Genomic DNA, 17,680 nt, shown 5'->3' with positions numbered 1-17,680 from the left:
CAGTCGCCAGGAGAAGATGTCGGCACTGTACGTTTCTGAAAACACCGGCTACGTTGAATACGGATGTTTTTGCATTCGTCAAAGCAAGTGACAATGTATATATGGAGCGAAAGTTACACTGTATAAAAGTTATAAGTATAACAATTAAGGGCTGGTGGGACGGGTAGTTGATGGATCAAACAAACACAGGACTTTCACCCAGGAGACTGATGTTAGTGTCTCGTGTGAAACCAAAAGTAAACTTTGACTTTACGCTTGTTACGTAACGTTATGTAATAAAGTAGTTGATTATTCACACTAGTTACATTGTTACGTTATTACTTTAACACAAAGCATGATATTTTTTCTAAAGCGAACAAATTGTTTCACAGAGTTAACCACGTGGCGTTGTACAATTAAACATATCTATGAAAGTTATTTATGCTTTAGAAGCATCCTGATTGTGTGTATCCCGTGGTTTGTAGAAACGTACAATGCCAACATTCATTGAGTCAAGAATATCTCCGTTTTCTCAGCAGCCTGTATGTTAACAAGTCAGGTCACAAAAATGACAAAGCTGCATACAGAGCCAACAAAGAAAAGATGTCACTTTCCAAATACTTACAGATTGCAGCACGTGTATTTATTTCGAAAGAATTAAGTAAGTTGTGAATTCAGGTGTGGATGACGTCATAGCTGATGAATGCATTTTGCATTCATCAGCTTGGATATGCTTGGAATGTGCCAGCAGCAGATCAGACGGACATCTCTCTATGCACCAGTGCCACTGAAGCGCTTAGAAATTTCATCTCTTACAGCTAATTAAATAAACGTGGCCAAGAGGCAGAGCCTTTCTCAAACCGTCTGCCCCGGTCACATTTGCCAAAGCTTGCTTTCATCTGTTGACCGTACGCACCAGCAGCTTCAGTGACCCGGGGAGAGAGCCTTTTATTTCTGTGACTTCAAGATGTCTTCAGAAGGAAAGAGGGCAGAGTCGGGAATGATTCAATTATCTGATTAGGTGATACGTTTTTTACTAGAAGAGCAAAAGGTTGGGGAAGTTACTTAGAGGATGGAAGTGAGTTTCAGATAACCTTTCTTGCAAAAAAAGAACTTGCCAATCTGCAGCATCAGATTAACATGACTATAGAGTCAGGAAGTCAACTCGCTGTGTTTTTTGTTTTGTGTTTTACTTCTGTTTAACTTCATAGATTTGTATTGGGGATATGCAATATTGGATTAACTATGCTTAGAAATGCTGTTATTTGTTGGATAAAACTCAATAGGATGTTAACAAAGTGGAATGACTCCAACAGACATTAATCAATTAAAATGCACCGCAAACGAGCAATAGTAGAAGAGGTTTTCTTCGAGCAGGATTAAGAGGACTCTTCTCCTTTCATACAGTACCTTTCAAGAGACCTTTTGGACCAATGAGGAAAATAAATCCCAAAAAGAGACAAAGGACACAGACATAAAGTGGGGAGGGTAGAACACAAAGACAGTCATGACACAGATGGACAACCAGACATGCATAAATACACAGATACTGAAAAGACAGATGAGGACAACATAACAACATTTATATTTATATATATATATATAAATATATAAATATATATATATATAAATATATAAATATATATATATATTTATATATATAAATATAAATATATATATATATATATAAATATAAATATATAAATATAAATATATATATATAAATATATATATATATATATATATATATATATATATATATATATATATATATAAATATATATATATATATATATATATATATAAATATAAATATATATAAATATAAATATATATATATATATATATATATAAATATATTTATATATATATAAATATAAATATATATAAATATATATATATATATATATAAATATATATATTTATATATATATATTTATATTTATATATATATATTTATATTTATATTTATATATATATAAATATAAATATAAATATATATATATATAAATATAAATATATATATATATATATATATATATTAAGGGTGGAGGTTAATACATTTAAATCATCATAACCCTAATTGCATGACAGATGTTTGAGTTTTGATTAAAATAATAATAGTAGGGTAATGATATTTTTGTCTGTATGAGAAAAGGGCAGCATCGCATGTGTATCATCTAATTCGAGCTTGTTACAACTTGGGCCTTGTTTTAGTGGGGGGGTTTTGGCCATCATTCCTATTAGCACAGCAGTGATGTCACCAGTTGCTGAGAAATGGGAACACGGGGACTTCACTACTACAAAGCTTAATGGGGCAACAAACACAAGCAGTCAATCAGTATATTATTATTATTTGTCACAGCCCGGTATCTGATTACTACACATCTGATCATTCCACACCTCATGATGTTTGGATCCAATCGTACAATACCGATGCTGTTATCAAGCAAACAGTTTGTCCAAACCACTTTATGTGGAGGTAAAACTGGTGACCCTTCATTACATGGGAAAACTGTGTGTGCAGAACTAATGAGTTGAAACAGGAAGTGGATCTGTAAAATGTGATGAAAATTCTCACTGTTCACCTTTGCTTTTTTTCTAAATAAATGACCTGGAGGTTTGTTTACAACCTGCATGATGGTGTGATGCTTGTGTTTCTTGACCCATCTGACTTTGAAGTGATGTTGCTGCATTCACAGATCTCAGCAATTTATAAAATGCTAATGGCCAACTATGTAAATGAAGACCACGGTCGTAATAAATTAGATTTATGCTTTAGCTACACTATAAAATCTCGTGTTTTTCATGCAAGTAAAACTGTTTTTGCTGTTTCATTCTTGTCCTACACACTAAAATAGTGAAGAACCTCAGAAAGAAGACAGAACGCAAAACCAGATGGAGCCAACAGGAGAAGAAATAGTCCATCATTCCTGATGCTTTTACTTCTAAGTACCCTTTCTATGAAGCCCATGTCTATTAGGTATTATTAACATACTTATAGTGTGTTATAATCTGTTCATAGCACTGTTATTATAGGTCATAATGATTTATAACAATTATAACACAGTATAAAGCATTTTATAATGACTTATATGGTCAACTATCATAATACTTCATATTTGTTGGTCGCTCACTGAAATGTTTTTTATGCAATGATCATAGTGTACAACTCCAATAGTAGTAATACATTATAAACATTCTATAATACATTATAATCACCGTTATAATGCATTTTAATGTAGTTTGCTATAATTAAAGTGAAAAAATATCATTCAATGTATGCAAGAGAAACACAAAACATTGTAAAGATTTTTCTTTACTTAAAGCAAACAGTGACTACTTAGAGTAACTTATTATCACAATTGAATGCATTATTGAATGATCATATTGCTTTAGAAAAAGATTATTCTGTGTTACAACTATTGGAGTTACAACAAACTATGATCCTTGCAATAAATGTCAATCAGTGACCAGCAATTATGAAGTATTATGATACTCGACCTTTTAAGTCATTATTAAATTCGTTATAATGTGTTATGATTATTGTTATAAAGCATTATGAATATTTATGAGTGCTTATACGTATAATTCAACAGTGCAAAAGCAGATTTTAACGCATACAAATTGATGTTTATAAATCATTATAGACATGGTCATCAAAGAAAGTGTTACCGTATTTGCTACGATTCATAGATCTAAGGTCACAACATTTGTTTGTTCAATCTTTTGTCCTACGAGATTGTTCTCCAGTTCTTTGTTGCCTAAACCAGTTTCCTGAAGGGTGTCAAATCGTCCCAAACATAGATCATCCTGCCTCTCTGCCCTCACTACAACACAGATTGATTTCACTCTCCATCTCTCACCCTGTGCACCTGGTGGCGGATGCTTTTTAAATGTCAGCCGGTGGAAGAAAAAACAATGCAATTAACCTCTAGAAGGGTGAAAAACATGTTAGTGCCTTTGGCTGGAACAAAAAAAAAAAAAAGGACAAGACCTCCCGTACTGTTCTCTCTGGCTGCTTTCTGGGATCACGTCCCCTCGTTCTGCTGGAACAGCTGATCCATGAAGAGCCTTTTACAGCTCCAGACAAGCTCTTTCTCTATGACTGATCCATGTGCAACTCAGGGTAACGGAAATGCACAGGCAATATCCCATTAAGATGAATGGACTTGTGTAATAATGCTCCAATACTGAGCTCTGTAAAGAGCAGCTTCGAGCCATACAATAAAAGAATATATGGAACTTTTGACTGTGCTGCAGGGGGCCATAGTCTGTGTGTTTTAATTGAGCTTTGGCTGCTAATGTGCTCTTTCCATGTGATTCTATGAGAGACTTGGGCTGAACCACGGCTGTGATTAAGCACAGGCATTTTATATCTAGTTCTGAACATTAATACAGCCTCAGCAGCATATTTTATGAGTGCAATAAACATAGATACTGACCAAACCTCGGCTTTGTCCGTCTGTCTTTGCCCTGTCTGTGTCACTTGTCATGTGACCATCATGGAACCAGAATGCTGCAGAGCCAGGGGGCCCTGGCCTAAGATGAAATAGTTTGGTTGACAGTTTGACACCCATAAAGGAACCAAAGCCTGGCACTAACTGAATCTTGTTCATCTCTGCTAATTATATTCAATCACTCTGGCTAAGTCATGTCTGTCACATTGTTCAAGCAGTGCTTTAAAAGCCAGTTGGACTACTGCTGATTACGTCTTCAATGAAGGCTGTTTGCAGACTGACCAAAGAGCCAGCCCTGCATTGATCAGGCACATTATCCTGTTTGGTCTCCTTAAATCAGCTACACCTTATCCAGCCCACGTTCTCCCCAGCTCAGGGGAAACACCTGCTCCCCCCCGACATGCACAGGCCAAGAGAGATGCCGTGCTGAAAACCAAAGTACCTGTTCTCGTTTTCGTTCCTGTCAGGGACAGACGACCCATTTCAGCGTGGGGGAGAGAGAGGGACGAGACGTGAGGACACAGGGGAGACAGCGAGAGAGAGAAGGGGGTGCAGAGAGAGAAAGAGGAGAGGAGGAGGACAACCTCCACATGATACATGCATGTAAATCCTCACATGCACACACACACACACACACACACAAAGAGCTGAGTGGAGTCTGGGTCAGAATCAGAGCAAAGCAATGACCTTGACTGTAAGAGAAGGGTTGGTATTAGAGTAACGTTAGACTCGTTATTGATTAAAGAGCTAAACAGGATCTCACACACTGGAGATAAAATGAATCACACGGTATTATGCACAGCAGGTGATAATAAATGCTGATCGCGTCTCTTTGGAGGCATTCATACTGTGATCCAAAGTCAATAACAACATTCAGAGGCCCTTTCTCATTCCTGTCTACAGTTAGAGAGAAAAGTGTTAGTGCCACTCTCACACAGCGGAGTTACAACATGACATGTGCAGCTTGGATTTAGAAAGCAGGTTAAATTCAACATCTTTTTAGTCAAAGCGGACGGACACAGAACAGACGAACTCATTCTTCATTAAGAGGAATGAAGCCACAGAGATCAGTGGGACCTGGAGGGAGCAAAAGACACATCACTTACTAACACATACTGCACATGACATCCTCGCCCTACTGTATATGTTATTCTCATAGAAGACCACTGCACAACACACAAATGAGCTTTCTGTCATAAGGAAAAGGTTTAAGACCTTTCGTCCAGATTTACAACGGTGGTGTTAGGATGGCGAGCAGGACGACATGGTGCCTCAGTTCTTTGAGCTAGACAGCTATTCAATACTATTCAAACAGTCGTTTTTTAAAAGCTAGCCATCCATAGAAACGCCAGAAGGTCAACAGGTTGACAACAACATTGCTGTCGAATGGTACTTGATGTTGGATAACGTTGGCTAGATAATAATAAGAGGTTCTATCTGCCTTCTGTTGCCTTCCACTTTCTCTCTGATCCCTTTTTTATTGTTTCACTTCAGCCAATTACACAACACAGGGGTTATCACAGGTCATAAAAGCTACGAGCTAATTAAGGCTAACAGCTGTGTTAAGAACTTGTGTATGCTTAGTCATCATACTGAAAGATGTGATAATAACAACAGCTGTTGCTTTTTAGTGGGTTCTGTAATCAGTAGAACATGAAACGTGTCCATAGAGCCGTTTTGAAAAGCTTCACTCTGAGGAGAAAAGCAGCAGCTTGGAGAGAACTAGATATGTTTTCAAATGTGCCTGCATTGATGTTGGAAGGAGCCCTATTCACCATGATTCATTAACAATCATGAGTAAAAATGATGATGCCATTACCAGTGCTAGTACCCTTAGCTCTACAAATACCAATAAGAGTACTTCATTTGATACCCATCATGTGAATGGAAGGTCTGTGTCCCACTGGCTAGCTAATCGCCGTCGCTCTGCACTGCACCAACTCATGGTGGCGTAGCACCCACCCTGCGGTTCCTCCACTGACTGGAGAAGTTTAAATTCTACGAGGTCCTGGGTTATTTGTCGATACCTAGCCCTAATGGTTAGCACACCTATAGGACAAATGGATCAAGGCTGCGCCTCCATGCCCTAAAACTCCTATATAATTGAAGCATTGTCTCTGAACTGAAATGATTTCTAGCATGAAAACCCTCCTCTGTGCTTCCATAACTTGCTTGTGACAATGCTGGATCTGTCTCTTTGCCATCTTTCTAAAGTTCTCATATCCACTACAAGGAGCTGGAAATGGACGCCATGCCAATTTGAATATTCAGAACAAGGATTTTTTTCTTCAACAAGAGCTCTAAGCTTTCCTGCAGTGCCGATAAATAGCAGGTCTTTGTGATTCTGCTGTTTTAAGAATATAATGTTTTAAAGGTCCAGTGTGTCGGATCTGGTGGTGTCTAGCAGTGAGGATGCAGATTGCAACCAACTGAAACTTCTCTCGTGTGTGAAGCCCGTAGGAGAACTGCAGTGGCTGATGGGAAAACGTGAAAACACCAATGGCCCTGTCTAGAGCCAGTGTTTGGTTTGTCTGTTCTGTTTCTGTAAAAACGAGGCAGTATGTAGAAAAAAACAACTCCTTCTAAGGTAACGAAAACCCAAGAATTCTTATTTTCAGACGATTATACACTAAAGAAAACATACTTAATAATATTATATTCCATTTCTGACAAAAGATCCCCCAAAATGTTACACACTGGCCCTTTAAAGTAAGCTAAGCTATGTACCCCATCATTGTGGGTGCTGCTGAGATGACATATTTTTTGTCGGCCAATCCCAAAAGTAAAAAAACAAAACATGGTCACATGTCAAGGCTGTGAAAGCAATTTAGTCTGTGATAACGCTTTGCAGAGGAAGTTGTTTAGCCAGATGTTAGCAACCGCCTTTTTTAAGACAAATACAAGCTGCAAAATTATTTCATAGAAAATAAAATCTCTGAACCACAGACATTATTTCAGGTATCTAACCTAAAACACATTTAAAAAACCCATTGACTTGGAGATTAGGGAACCCTCAATTCTGTGTTTTAGGACTCATTCCTGCAGCACTCTATTGTATACAAGATGAGACAATACTACTTAGCTGTTATACAACCTGATCCAATTCCCTTGATCACTAGAAACTTAAAACAAACGAGCTTCAAATGATTTCAAAGGTCAGCGTTCAGTGTTCAAACAAAGTGTGCTCACACTGTGGTATATACTTACTGGTAATCGAAGGATCCGTCCTGGTCTTTCTGATCTACTGGGTCCAAGGGGAGATCTTTTTTGTCACGGACTAAGGAAGGAAGAACAACAATGTTCAGCATTTTGCTGTTGTGGTTACATTTGACATTAAAAACCATCCACGTGTTAAGGGCTTCCTGGAGTTAGTTTGAAGAGAAATTATGTTAATCCTGATCTGGTAATACAGTTCCATGTCTTTGTCTTCAGTATTTTCTCTGGGATTAAGGTTGCAGTGTCAAACATGTGGTTAAAAAGTACTTAGTTAGGTTTTGTAAAAGCGTTTCACTTAAAGGCCTGTTTGTTACGTTACTTAAGATACAGTTCTGTACATATGAAACTTTAAACATTTAACGCAAGGTTTTCATTTCACACAGGACTTGTACAGCGGCCTTCTGTGTGAAAGTCCTGTGGGACATATACGTCATTAAGATGTGAATACATAAGTGACGTGAACATAGGCTCAAATACATGTGACACGTGTTTGTGACACGTTGAAAACAAACAAGTATGCACTTTAGTTTAATGTGAGCGCATTGTTTAGGAACCAGGCTGCATATAAACTGATGCTATAAAGCAAACAGATGTGGACTGTGCTCTATGTTGCCACAAGAAATGAATGAACTCGACCAACAGGACATGATAGATGTTTGCTAAAAGACTTTAATTAAATTGCTGAAAAAGTGAAACTGTGTTTCCATTCTTTCGTGACTATGTTTGTATTGTTTTCTGCCTCAGTAATTCAAGTATTCAGTAGTATGCATTAGGAACACAGTGCACCTTTGAAGAGACTTGCAAGCCTGTTTTAGTAGCAGTTATAGAATATTGGGTTGGATTTGTAAGGTGTGTCAGTGCTTCAAACACGTTTTACTCATGTGACATCTCCTCTCATTAGTCACTTTTCCGTTATCATTCTTAGTATTAGGTGTTAGTTCTTCACTTTTACATTACCTACCCAGATATTTTGCGAAACCAGTCACGCAACCACCACCTAGACATTATAGAAACTGCAAAACATTAACACGATTCTAACTTCTGCTGTTCCAAAGCATTGAATCATCACATATTGTAGATCAGCATCAATGTCGCATGACGACTATTTAGGAAAATACAGTTGTTTTTATTTTTTGTTTGTTTGGGGGCAAAAATAATAATATTGAGTATCAGATCAAATATTCAACACTGTTACACTGGAATCAGTTAAACATCCTGTTTGTCATGTATGTGCATCTTGACCTGGTAAATAGCAGCCAGTTGTGTTGTTGTGCTGTTTGCTCTGTGATGACTTGTGCTTTTATTTTTTTGTGCCAGCTTATTAAAAGCGGGTGCTGACATTTTGACTATTGGTCTGTTGTTTTCCCCCTAATACACCTAGCACAATAACATTTCAAAACAGTTCATGAACTTAACTTCTCTCAGTAACCAATCAAATGCAGCAGTCACATGGATTGCATGTATTAGATTGGCTTGTAATGGAACAAAGTAGGTAACATATATCTTCACAACAAGAGACTAAAACCTAGATATCCCACCAGATATAAAAAGCCATATTTCAAAATGAGTGCCATCATTTGGTGGTTTTTCTCTGGGAGCGGTGGATTCTTGCAAATGTCATTAGGAGCAAAGGATTATCTTATCTACCTCTGATAGTGACAGTTTGAGCAGATATGATGCTGAAGTCATTTTTATTAAAGTTACCAGCTGAAGCTTTAAGTTTAAAAGTGCGAAGGTTCAAATATCTGACATCTCAATTCAGTAATCACTTCAGCGCCAACTACTGAGTTTGTTAAGAAACGTCCAATCAGAAGATTTCAAATGCTGTTGCTATGTTGGTTATTGCAGACAGCACTTAGAGTCTGATTAGTAAATTTAATTAACTCACTGTTTTAGCAATCATTTTTGAACAATTCAGCGAATAGAATGGGATGTTTTGTTCCTGGATTACTGCTAGACTTCTAGCAATCAGAGGAATTTAATCTCCCAAATTGTCAAAACAATCTCATTTCTGAGGAATAAAATTGAAATGCAGTATTTATATTCATCGCCATTACACCACCTAATAATATTGTTAAATTACCCAGGAGGTTTACAATGGGCAGAATACTGACTCCATCCCATTTGCTCGGTATTGATGTAGCTTCAATCCATCCTGTGGACCTTTTTCAGACGACTCTGTGGGGTTAACGTTGGTCTTCTAGTGGGTGTCAAAGCCTCAGTGTGGGGCCTTACCTGGGTATTTGCCCCCGCGACTCCTCTTGATGAAGCAGACGATGAGGAGGATCAGTATGATGAGGGCGATGGCACACATCAGGCCAATGAACCAGCCTTGAGTGGCTATGTCTACCTGGTCTATGTAGGCTGGAGGCACATATACACACAGGGGAAAAGAAAGAAGAGGGGAATCACAGTGAGTGCTTTTCAGGACCACAATGAGTCCGAAGCTAACACATCAGACAAGCTGTTTTCATCGCAGAGTGCTCGGCAGAAGTCAACAACTCAGAACCAACATCTCATTATTGGCCCTGAGCTCATATCCAGTATCTCCAGCAATAATGTGTTTGTCTTCTTTCCCATTACAGTGTGTGGATTTGAGGTGGGGTACAAGGGTTTGTGGTGTGAAAATAATTGTTCCCAGAAAGAATTTCAGTACAACCTAAAAGAACACACATTCTTTGACAGCTGCCAGACATTCTAACTCTGAAATGTTACAGATATTTAGATCTTACGGTGCACATCAGTATATTCAGCTTATACTTGTTATTTTACTCATTACGTCCATGGAAACTAATCAAAGAGGAACCTGGAGGTACATTTGTGAACAATATGAGCATTTACCTGTCAGAAGAGAACATGTGAGTTGTGATAATTCACAAAGTTCCATCTCACAGGAACGCTACTTTTACTTCCACTCGTGCATTAGATACTGCTCATAAACACAACCAAGTCAAAGTTGATGACATCCAAAAATAGAAGTCTTATCCTGACTCACTTGAGTTTACCTTTAGGAGAACATGCATGGAAACAAAAAAAACAAACATAATAACTCACCCAGCTTTGACTGAGTTACCGTAGAAACGACTACTGTAAGACTTGCACCCAGAGTAGCCCACCTGGCTGGAACCCCGGTTCCACCTGGCCAGATGGGGCCTCACCTGGTTTGGTCTTAAAGATGAACGATTTGCTGCTGATGCTGTTGAGCTCATGGGAGTAAACCCTCAGTTGGTACTTGGCGCCTGCGATCAGATCCGCCACTGAAACGGGGGGCTGCTGTTTCACCGGTACAACTTTCACCGACTTGTCGCCTTGAAGACACAAGAAAGGGGCCAATCACACTCGAGGGGGTGTGGCCTTCGTTCCACAGTAAAGGCTGCGCTGACTAGCAAAAGTCATGGCATCACGATGCTATGCTGGGAGACTGGTTTCAGTCAGAGCAGGGTCACTGAAGTGAATTGAGACTGATAACAATGCAGTGCCCATCCCCATCATTAAGATCTGACTCTTTACAGTTTAGAAGCGTACCCATGGTGTGGTTTATTACGTCTAGCCATTATGTATGAGGTGGAACTCTTTGAAGCTCAGTGCTGCTGACACATTCTGGTTCAATTTACTCTTTTATGGCTATATTTTCGCTCAAGGGCAAAGTTCTCCAGAAATCTGAAAATGAGAAGGGAAGAATAGAGGCTCAAGGAGCAGGTGTTCCTCCAGGCAAACCCACTACACTGTGGACTTCAGAGTCTCACACAACCAAACCGGGTAGAATTGAAATTCTCCATTCACCATCTTGGGTAATGTGAGGGTCGAAGGTGGCAAAGCATTGTTTTGTCTCAATCATTTACAGGCCCACACTTATCTCCATGAGGACAAAACAAAAACAACAGCAACCTGCATCTTTCCTGTGGAAAGATGTGTCGGCCATGACATGGCTGAGCTATGAGCATGACTCTGAGGTTGCAGTGAGAGGAAGGGGCAGCACGAGGTGGTGACGTCATGCACCATGCTGTCAACCATTCGTCAAGGTTGACGTCATCTAACAGAACTCATTCCAAAGCCATGCTGTTATCACCAGCCCTAAAACCAGCCAAGCAAAACGTCTAATGCAGACACCAGAGAAGACATGCCAGTCCTTTTTTACATACTTATTCAATGTAGTGCTATGAGTGACGCCAAGGCTGAGGCTTTGTATTACAAACACAGCATGGTGATCTTTCTGTTTTTAATTGAAAGCAAAAATGATTCAAATGTCTTTTTTGAGTGACCATTACTGAAAGTTACATTGTTCTAAAACTTTAGTGGTATAATAACGAGTAATAGAAGCAAGAAAGTCCACGAAGGGTGGGTGGGAGTGGTAGGACAAATGAGACTTTACTAGACTGCTTAGCTACTGTCAATACAACTCAAAACTGTCTGCAGATGTTTAAGATGAAAAGCGCAACAGGAACAGGACGGGTTATGCCCTTTGAGCAGCTGGAAGGATTTCAATGTGAAATATATACATGCAGCAAAAGTGGGCATAATTTCAGTTTCATTTATGGTAGCTTGAAAAAAACTGTTGTCATACCCATGGATTAGGCTGTGAAATGTCCTTCATCCTGAATTTATTAAGAAACAGCCAAACGTGGAGGATGTGTTCAACAGATCAGCGACTTAAATAAGTTTAAATATATTGATAAAACAGGGGAAATTAGAAATATGTGAAATGCCAGTGATATCTAGCTTGTTTCAGATAACGCACGGTTCTCTATGTAGTTCAAATAAAATAATAAACAAATGCTGCGGCCACTAGGCCTTTATTTATTCACTGAGCCACTGTGGCTCAGTAGTAGAGCAGGGTCGTCCTTCAATCAGAGGATCGGTGGTTTGATCCCCGGCTCCACTAGTCCATGTCCATGTGTGCTTGGGCAAGACACTCAACCCCGAATCGCTCCCGTAGCTGTTCCTACGGTGTATGAATGTGTATGAATGTTAGAGTCCTGATGGTCAGGAATGGGTGTGAATGGGTGAATGATGACATGTAGTGTTAAAGTGGTCGGAAGACTAGAAAAGCGCTTGGTTAAATCAAACGTTAAATGAACTTTGGTCACACTTGGGATTCAATTCAAGAAGCTCACTTTTACTGCGTAAAGACAGTTTTTTGAAAATATCAAAGTTAGAATATAAATATGTAGCGGCCTATACATGGACACAGTTTTCTGTTTTATGCCACCGAAGCATCATCCTAAACCCTCCTCTGACAGACATGCAGAGACTTCTGCATCACAGTCAGGGAGACGGGGAGGATGAGGAGATGATGATGGGAGGTGGGGGAGTGTCACAGGCCTTCTGCAACTCTTCACTTAGAGTCAAAGCTTTCAGATTTGACCTTGGAGAGCAGGGGATGGGTGGGAGGGGTGGGGACCATTAGATCAGTCTCATCATCCCCCTCTCCTCCCTCCCTCTCTTTCTCTTTCTATTCACATTCAGACATCATTAAGAATTAAAGCCGCTCCCCAAGTACATGAAAAATACATCCTCCCTTGTTTCCATTCTTAATCAAAGATCACAGACTGTTGAATTGGTAGAGAGCAATAACAGAGAGTGATGGACCATCCAATCTCAACCAGTCCTGGGATTCCAGAAATGGAGGGATGATGTGTTTTAAAAAAGCAAGACTTCAAGAGTGCTCAACACCCAATCCAAAGCAAAAAGCAAGTGATTATGGAAGCGTGGATGGCCAAAGAAGTGATACATTCAAACAGCATTTCAGACAAAGCAAGCCGAGCAACTCATTCACAGGGCACAGGAGCCATTGGAAGCCAGGCAGCGTGTTGAAAGAAACCATTGTGATGGAGCACTGCACAGGAAGGTAGTAGTGACATGATGATGATCAACATTTCCCAACATATAAAGACCAGACAGAGATAGAAAGAGAGAAAGACACACAGAAACACAGACTGTGGTATGTTGTGGCTTCTGCTTTTTTAAACAGATCGAAACATCAGCCTTTTAAAGTGCAAACATCACATCCTTCAATAAAAAGTAAAACAACAGGCCAACGGAGCAGCAGCTGCTGCTGCTGTTAAAGGCCATCTCTGGTGACATTCTTTGGGCGTGAATGGGCGTTATCAGCGGCTACCGCTACTGTTGTAATGCTGCAGACGAACCAAACTGTCACCACGATGTGAAAGTGAAAATTAACATTTTGAGTTGAAACAAAACAACTTTGGGTTTAGGCAATAAAACTTCTTGGTTAGGTTTAGGAAAAGATCGTGGTTTTGGTTCAAATAAATACTTCGGAATTTATGAAAAAAAACTACAGTATAATAACAGGCCGACTTTTGGTTTAACATGGGACACGTACCGCAGTTTCCTGGGTGAAAGTCCTGTATTGGCCCTCACCTGACATCGCCCTCGTCTTCTTGTATCAGTGATCAACCATGTGAATCGATGATAATGGTCTTCTGAATCTACTTGTAGGTGTAGCAGGTCTAAACCATATTTCTATGAGGCTGACCACCAATAACGCCAATTGTGATGACATTGGAAGCAGGTGTCCTTTGTTTCCTCTGAATGCTCTGGCCTCATCACTTGCTTGTCTTGTCAGCAAAAAGAGCTCTCCATTAAGGTTGCTTTGGTAAGACAAGGACACATTTCAGCAAAACCCCCAGAGCAAGGAATTTTGGGGTAACAAAAACCTGCCATTGAGGTGTAATAGAAGTCTGTACGAAAAAAATAAGGCATCAATTATTTAATGAGAAGGCCTCTGAATCATTCTTTAGTTTTTCCATTATTTCATATTGTAATCGTAATCAAAATTCTGCTGCTAACAGGATTGAATTTTATTCAAGAGGGAATGGGGCCAGATGATGACATTTCTGTCTAGTGGGGATTTCTGTGAATAAAGTTGAACTGAGACAGTGGGCTCGAGTGCTGCTGTAGATCAAGGTGTCTTTCACATCCTGTCACTTCTCTAATCCCCAGCAATGAAAAAGATTAAACAAATCTAGTTTTTGTCAAACACTGGATTTTGTTAGTCGCTAAAAGTGAAATTATAAATGATCAGCTCTTTCAAAGCTGCATTAATCAGGTTGGGTTTATTTGCCACTTTGGGACAGAACCCCAAAACAAGCTAAAGATCACGCAAATTTGGCATATTGTGGTCTTGTAAAGTTGACATGGCTAACGTGTGCAGCAAAGACTTTTTACACACCCCGGAAACAACCGTGAGAATAAACCAAACAGTAAAGTTGAGGGCCTGACTACCAAAGCAGTCGGTTGAAAGGTGCTAAAATGCTCTATAGCTGATGGGAACTGAAGAGTTGGGTTCATTACTACAACCAGAAAAACACCATCATACACAGTCATTTGGCCCATTGTTGATATAAAAGATGTTGATAGTGCGGCTTTAAAATGAGAGCTGGTCAAGTCTAAAACCTACCAAAACTAGTAGATTCTCATTAGTGTCCCGATCTTTTCATAAATTTGAGATCTGTTTTGCCTGATCTTTGAAATATTGTCCTTTGTCTGCTCCTGCTCCTTTTGACTTTTTATCTCACTACCCTGTCTCTTTTAGCCTTTAATAAAGAAGTTCAGATCTAGCTCTTGCTTTAGCTCAATGTAGGCTTGGTCTGGTTTCTTACTGTCCAGTGTGAACTCTAGCACAAACTCGCTGCTGCCGGCCGGGAAGTTGTGTCTCCAGCTGACGTTAGTGTAGTTACTGTTAGACTCCACCGTCACATTCCAGATCTCCCGCCCACGGCCCACTACACAAGGGGGAGGGGTCAGGGGTAAAGGGTTAAAGGTCAGGGGCAAAGGGCAGAGATTGCACAGTTACAACAACCATAAACAGGGCTCTATTTAGACCTATGCATGGTGCTAGCACTAAGGGAGTCTATCTACAAGAATGATCGTCCAGATCATGGTCTTCTCAAAACCCAAGTAAATGTTATATGTTCATGGACAGAAAATTCCCCCATGAGAAAATTCCAGAGGATTTTTCAGTTCATGAAACATTTAATTGCTATGCTTACTTCTGGTTCAGAGTGGAGTAAAAACTAAAAAGAAAAAGATGAGCTCTGCCAATATCACAACCCTCATCACTCTAAAGTGCTGAAGGGTACTTTCTCCAAGACCTTTACACTTATCAACATCCATTCAATCATAAAGAAAAGTTTGGATTCTCACTTCCTGACCAGGAGGATAGTTGCTGGCTACATCCCAATATTCTGAAGTAATTCCCCACTCTTTGTACGGTAGGTACAGCACAGCTTATCGGAATGCAGCCCTGATGTAGTCTCCTGTTTGGTCAGGTGGGAGAAGACAATTGTCTTTTGATATCCATGAAGCCATTCATGGTCAACTAAAAACATTAGAAAGACAATAGAAACGATAGTGGGACAACAGCATGTACCAAACACATTCTGATCGGTACGCTTGAAGGTGACCAGCTCAGGAGTTGTGGTGGTTGTGGTCGCCTCGGTTGTAGTGGCAGTAGTGGTAGAAGGAGTAGTAGTAGCAGTAGTAGTAGTAGAAGTCGAAGTGGCAGAAGTTGAGGTACTAATGGTTGTAGGAGCGATGGTAGTCGGAGTAGGAGGAGCAAGAGGAGAAGGAGTAGGAGAGAAAGCTGAAGCCACGGACGCATCCGTAAGCTCGACTACAATGGAGGAGGAGGGAGAGAGCAGAGGGTTAAAGACAAGACAGCAGGAACATCAAACAGGCACACACACACAGTGACACACGAGAGGGAGTCCACACAAGCAGCATCACACGCTTCACTAAGGCACCATGAGTCAATAAATGATCACAGTATTCACATGAGTGTTTCCCACTTCATCTCTGCTGGGATCCACACACACTTCATCACTGTCCTGCAGGGACCTAGCATCCACTGCCACCAAGAGGACAGATGCTGATATTACAACATATCGCTGGGTTTCCTTGAAGGAGCATACTGTATTTAATAAGAGCTGGTTTGGAGAATGCCAAACTGTTTCATCAAGTATTTGTGTTGCATTTAAAGGGGCCCCCCACTGGTGAATTATATATATGTCAGTTTACTCATTATGGGAAGTACTACTCAGCCTGAGACAGAGAGAGTTGGTTAGATCTCTGGAGAAGCCACAAGAACTTGACTAGAATCGACTGGACTTTGTAATATCTGAGAGAACAACCCCTGATGATGTCATCGGGGTTTGCCTCGGTGCTGATGATGTCATCTGGGGTTACCTCAACTTGGACTTTAAGACTATGTTGGGAGTTGGGGAAAGTGTCAGATATCGAAAATGGCACTAACTCAGGTCTTTTTTACTTGCTGTCTGATTAAATAGTAACCAATTTAACTTGTGATTTTCATAAATTGAAGACAAAAAAGAATGCATCCAGCCCTGGTCTTATCTATCTTGTGACTTTTGTGACACTATGGTGCACTCTTGTGGGGGTCAGGCTCCGCTCAGGTTGGGAACCAGCACATCCTTTTCCACTTTAAGTGCTGTTCACTCCTACAGTACCGTGAAGTTGAGGTCATCTCCAGCCAGTTAAAGGGCCCATTACTGATCTGATGGCCCCAACCCCAACATTTCCATCATATATCAGCCTCAAACACCCGGCCAGCATGCTTGTATCACCAAGCCGGATGCCAAGCATGACCTCAGACCGCCATGCGATGGAAAGAGAAAGTATGACGGGATGATGGGAACATCAGCATGTGCAGGAGCCGTTACAGCCCCGTGAGGTAAGCCTATTCAGCCCAAAGCTCCAAACAGCCTTACCTGTAATCCTCAGTACTGGATGTAGAAACGGACCAAATGAACAGTAGCAGTGGACAAAGATGGCAGAGTGACGTGACTTTTGAGAAAAGCTCAGAAGCGAGGTGATCAAGCCGGTGAGTGAGGGCACAACCAACTGCTGATGTTTTGTTTGTGCCCAGCACACTCAACAAGTCACATCATTCCTCAAAATGTGACATGTTGATGCATCCTCCCATCCACACACACGCACACTCCCTAAACAGCAGTGTCATCATGACATTGTATGACAATGACGAT

The 17,680-nt window shown here is 40.1% G+C and overlaps 1 protein-coding gene across 1 annotated transcript in view; it reads right to left on the bottom strand.

Moving 5' to 3' along the window:
* The window catches only part of nfasca (neurofascin homolog (chicken) a), a 63,979-nt gene that overhangs the window by 7,335 nt on the left and 38,964 nt on the right, over window positions 1–17,680 (bottom strand). Inside the window, exons 26-31 of the mRNA XM_076096921.1 lie at window positions 16,048–16,290; window positions 15,278–15,400; window positions 10,814–10,963; window positions 9,891–10,019; window positions 8,617–8,652; window positions 7,647–7,716 (exon numbers count right to left, since the gene is read on the bottom strand). Coding sequence (XP_075953036.1) covers window positions 7,647–7,716; window positions 8,617–8,652; window positions 9,891–10,019; window positions 10,814–10,963; window positions 15,278–15,400; window positions 16,048–16,290 — 751 coding nt within the window. The remainder of the gene's footprint in view (window positions 1–7,646; window positions 7,717–8,616; window positions 8,653–9,890; window positions 10,020–10,813; window positions 10,964–15,277; window positions 15,401–16,047; window positions 16,291–17,680) is intronic.

This window comes from Anarhichas minor, unplaced genomic scaffold (assembly GCF_050575085.1).
Source record: "Anarhichas minor isolate MPS153535 unplaced genomic scaffold, ASM5057508v1 ptg000023l, whole genome shotgun sequence".
In the NCBI taxonomy this organism is placed as follows: domain Eukaryota; kingdom Metazoa; phylum Chordata; class Actinopteri; order Perciformes; family Anarhichadidae; genus Anarhichas; species Anarhichas minor.
The sequence above is the reverse complement of the archived record's forward strand: the minus strand, read 5'-3'. Positions and strand labels throughout refer to the sequence as shown.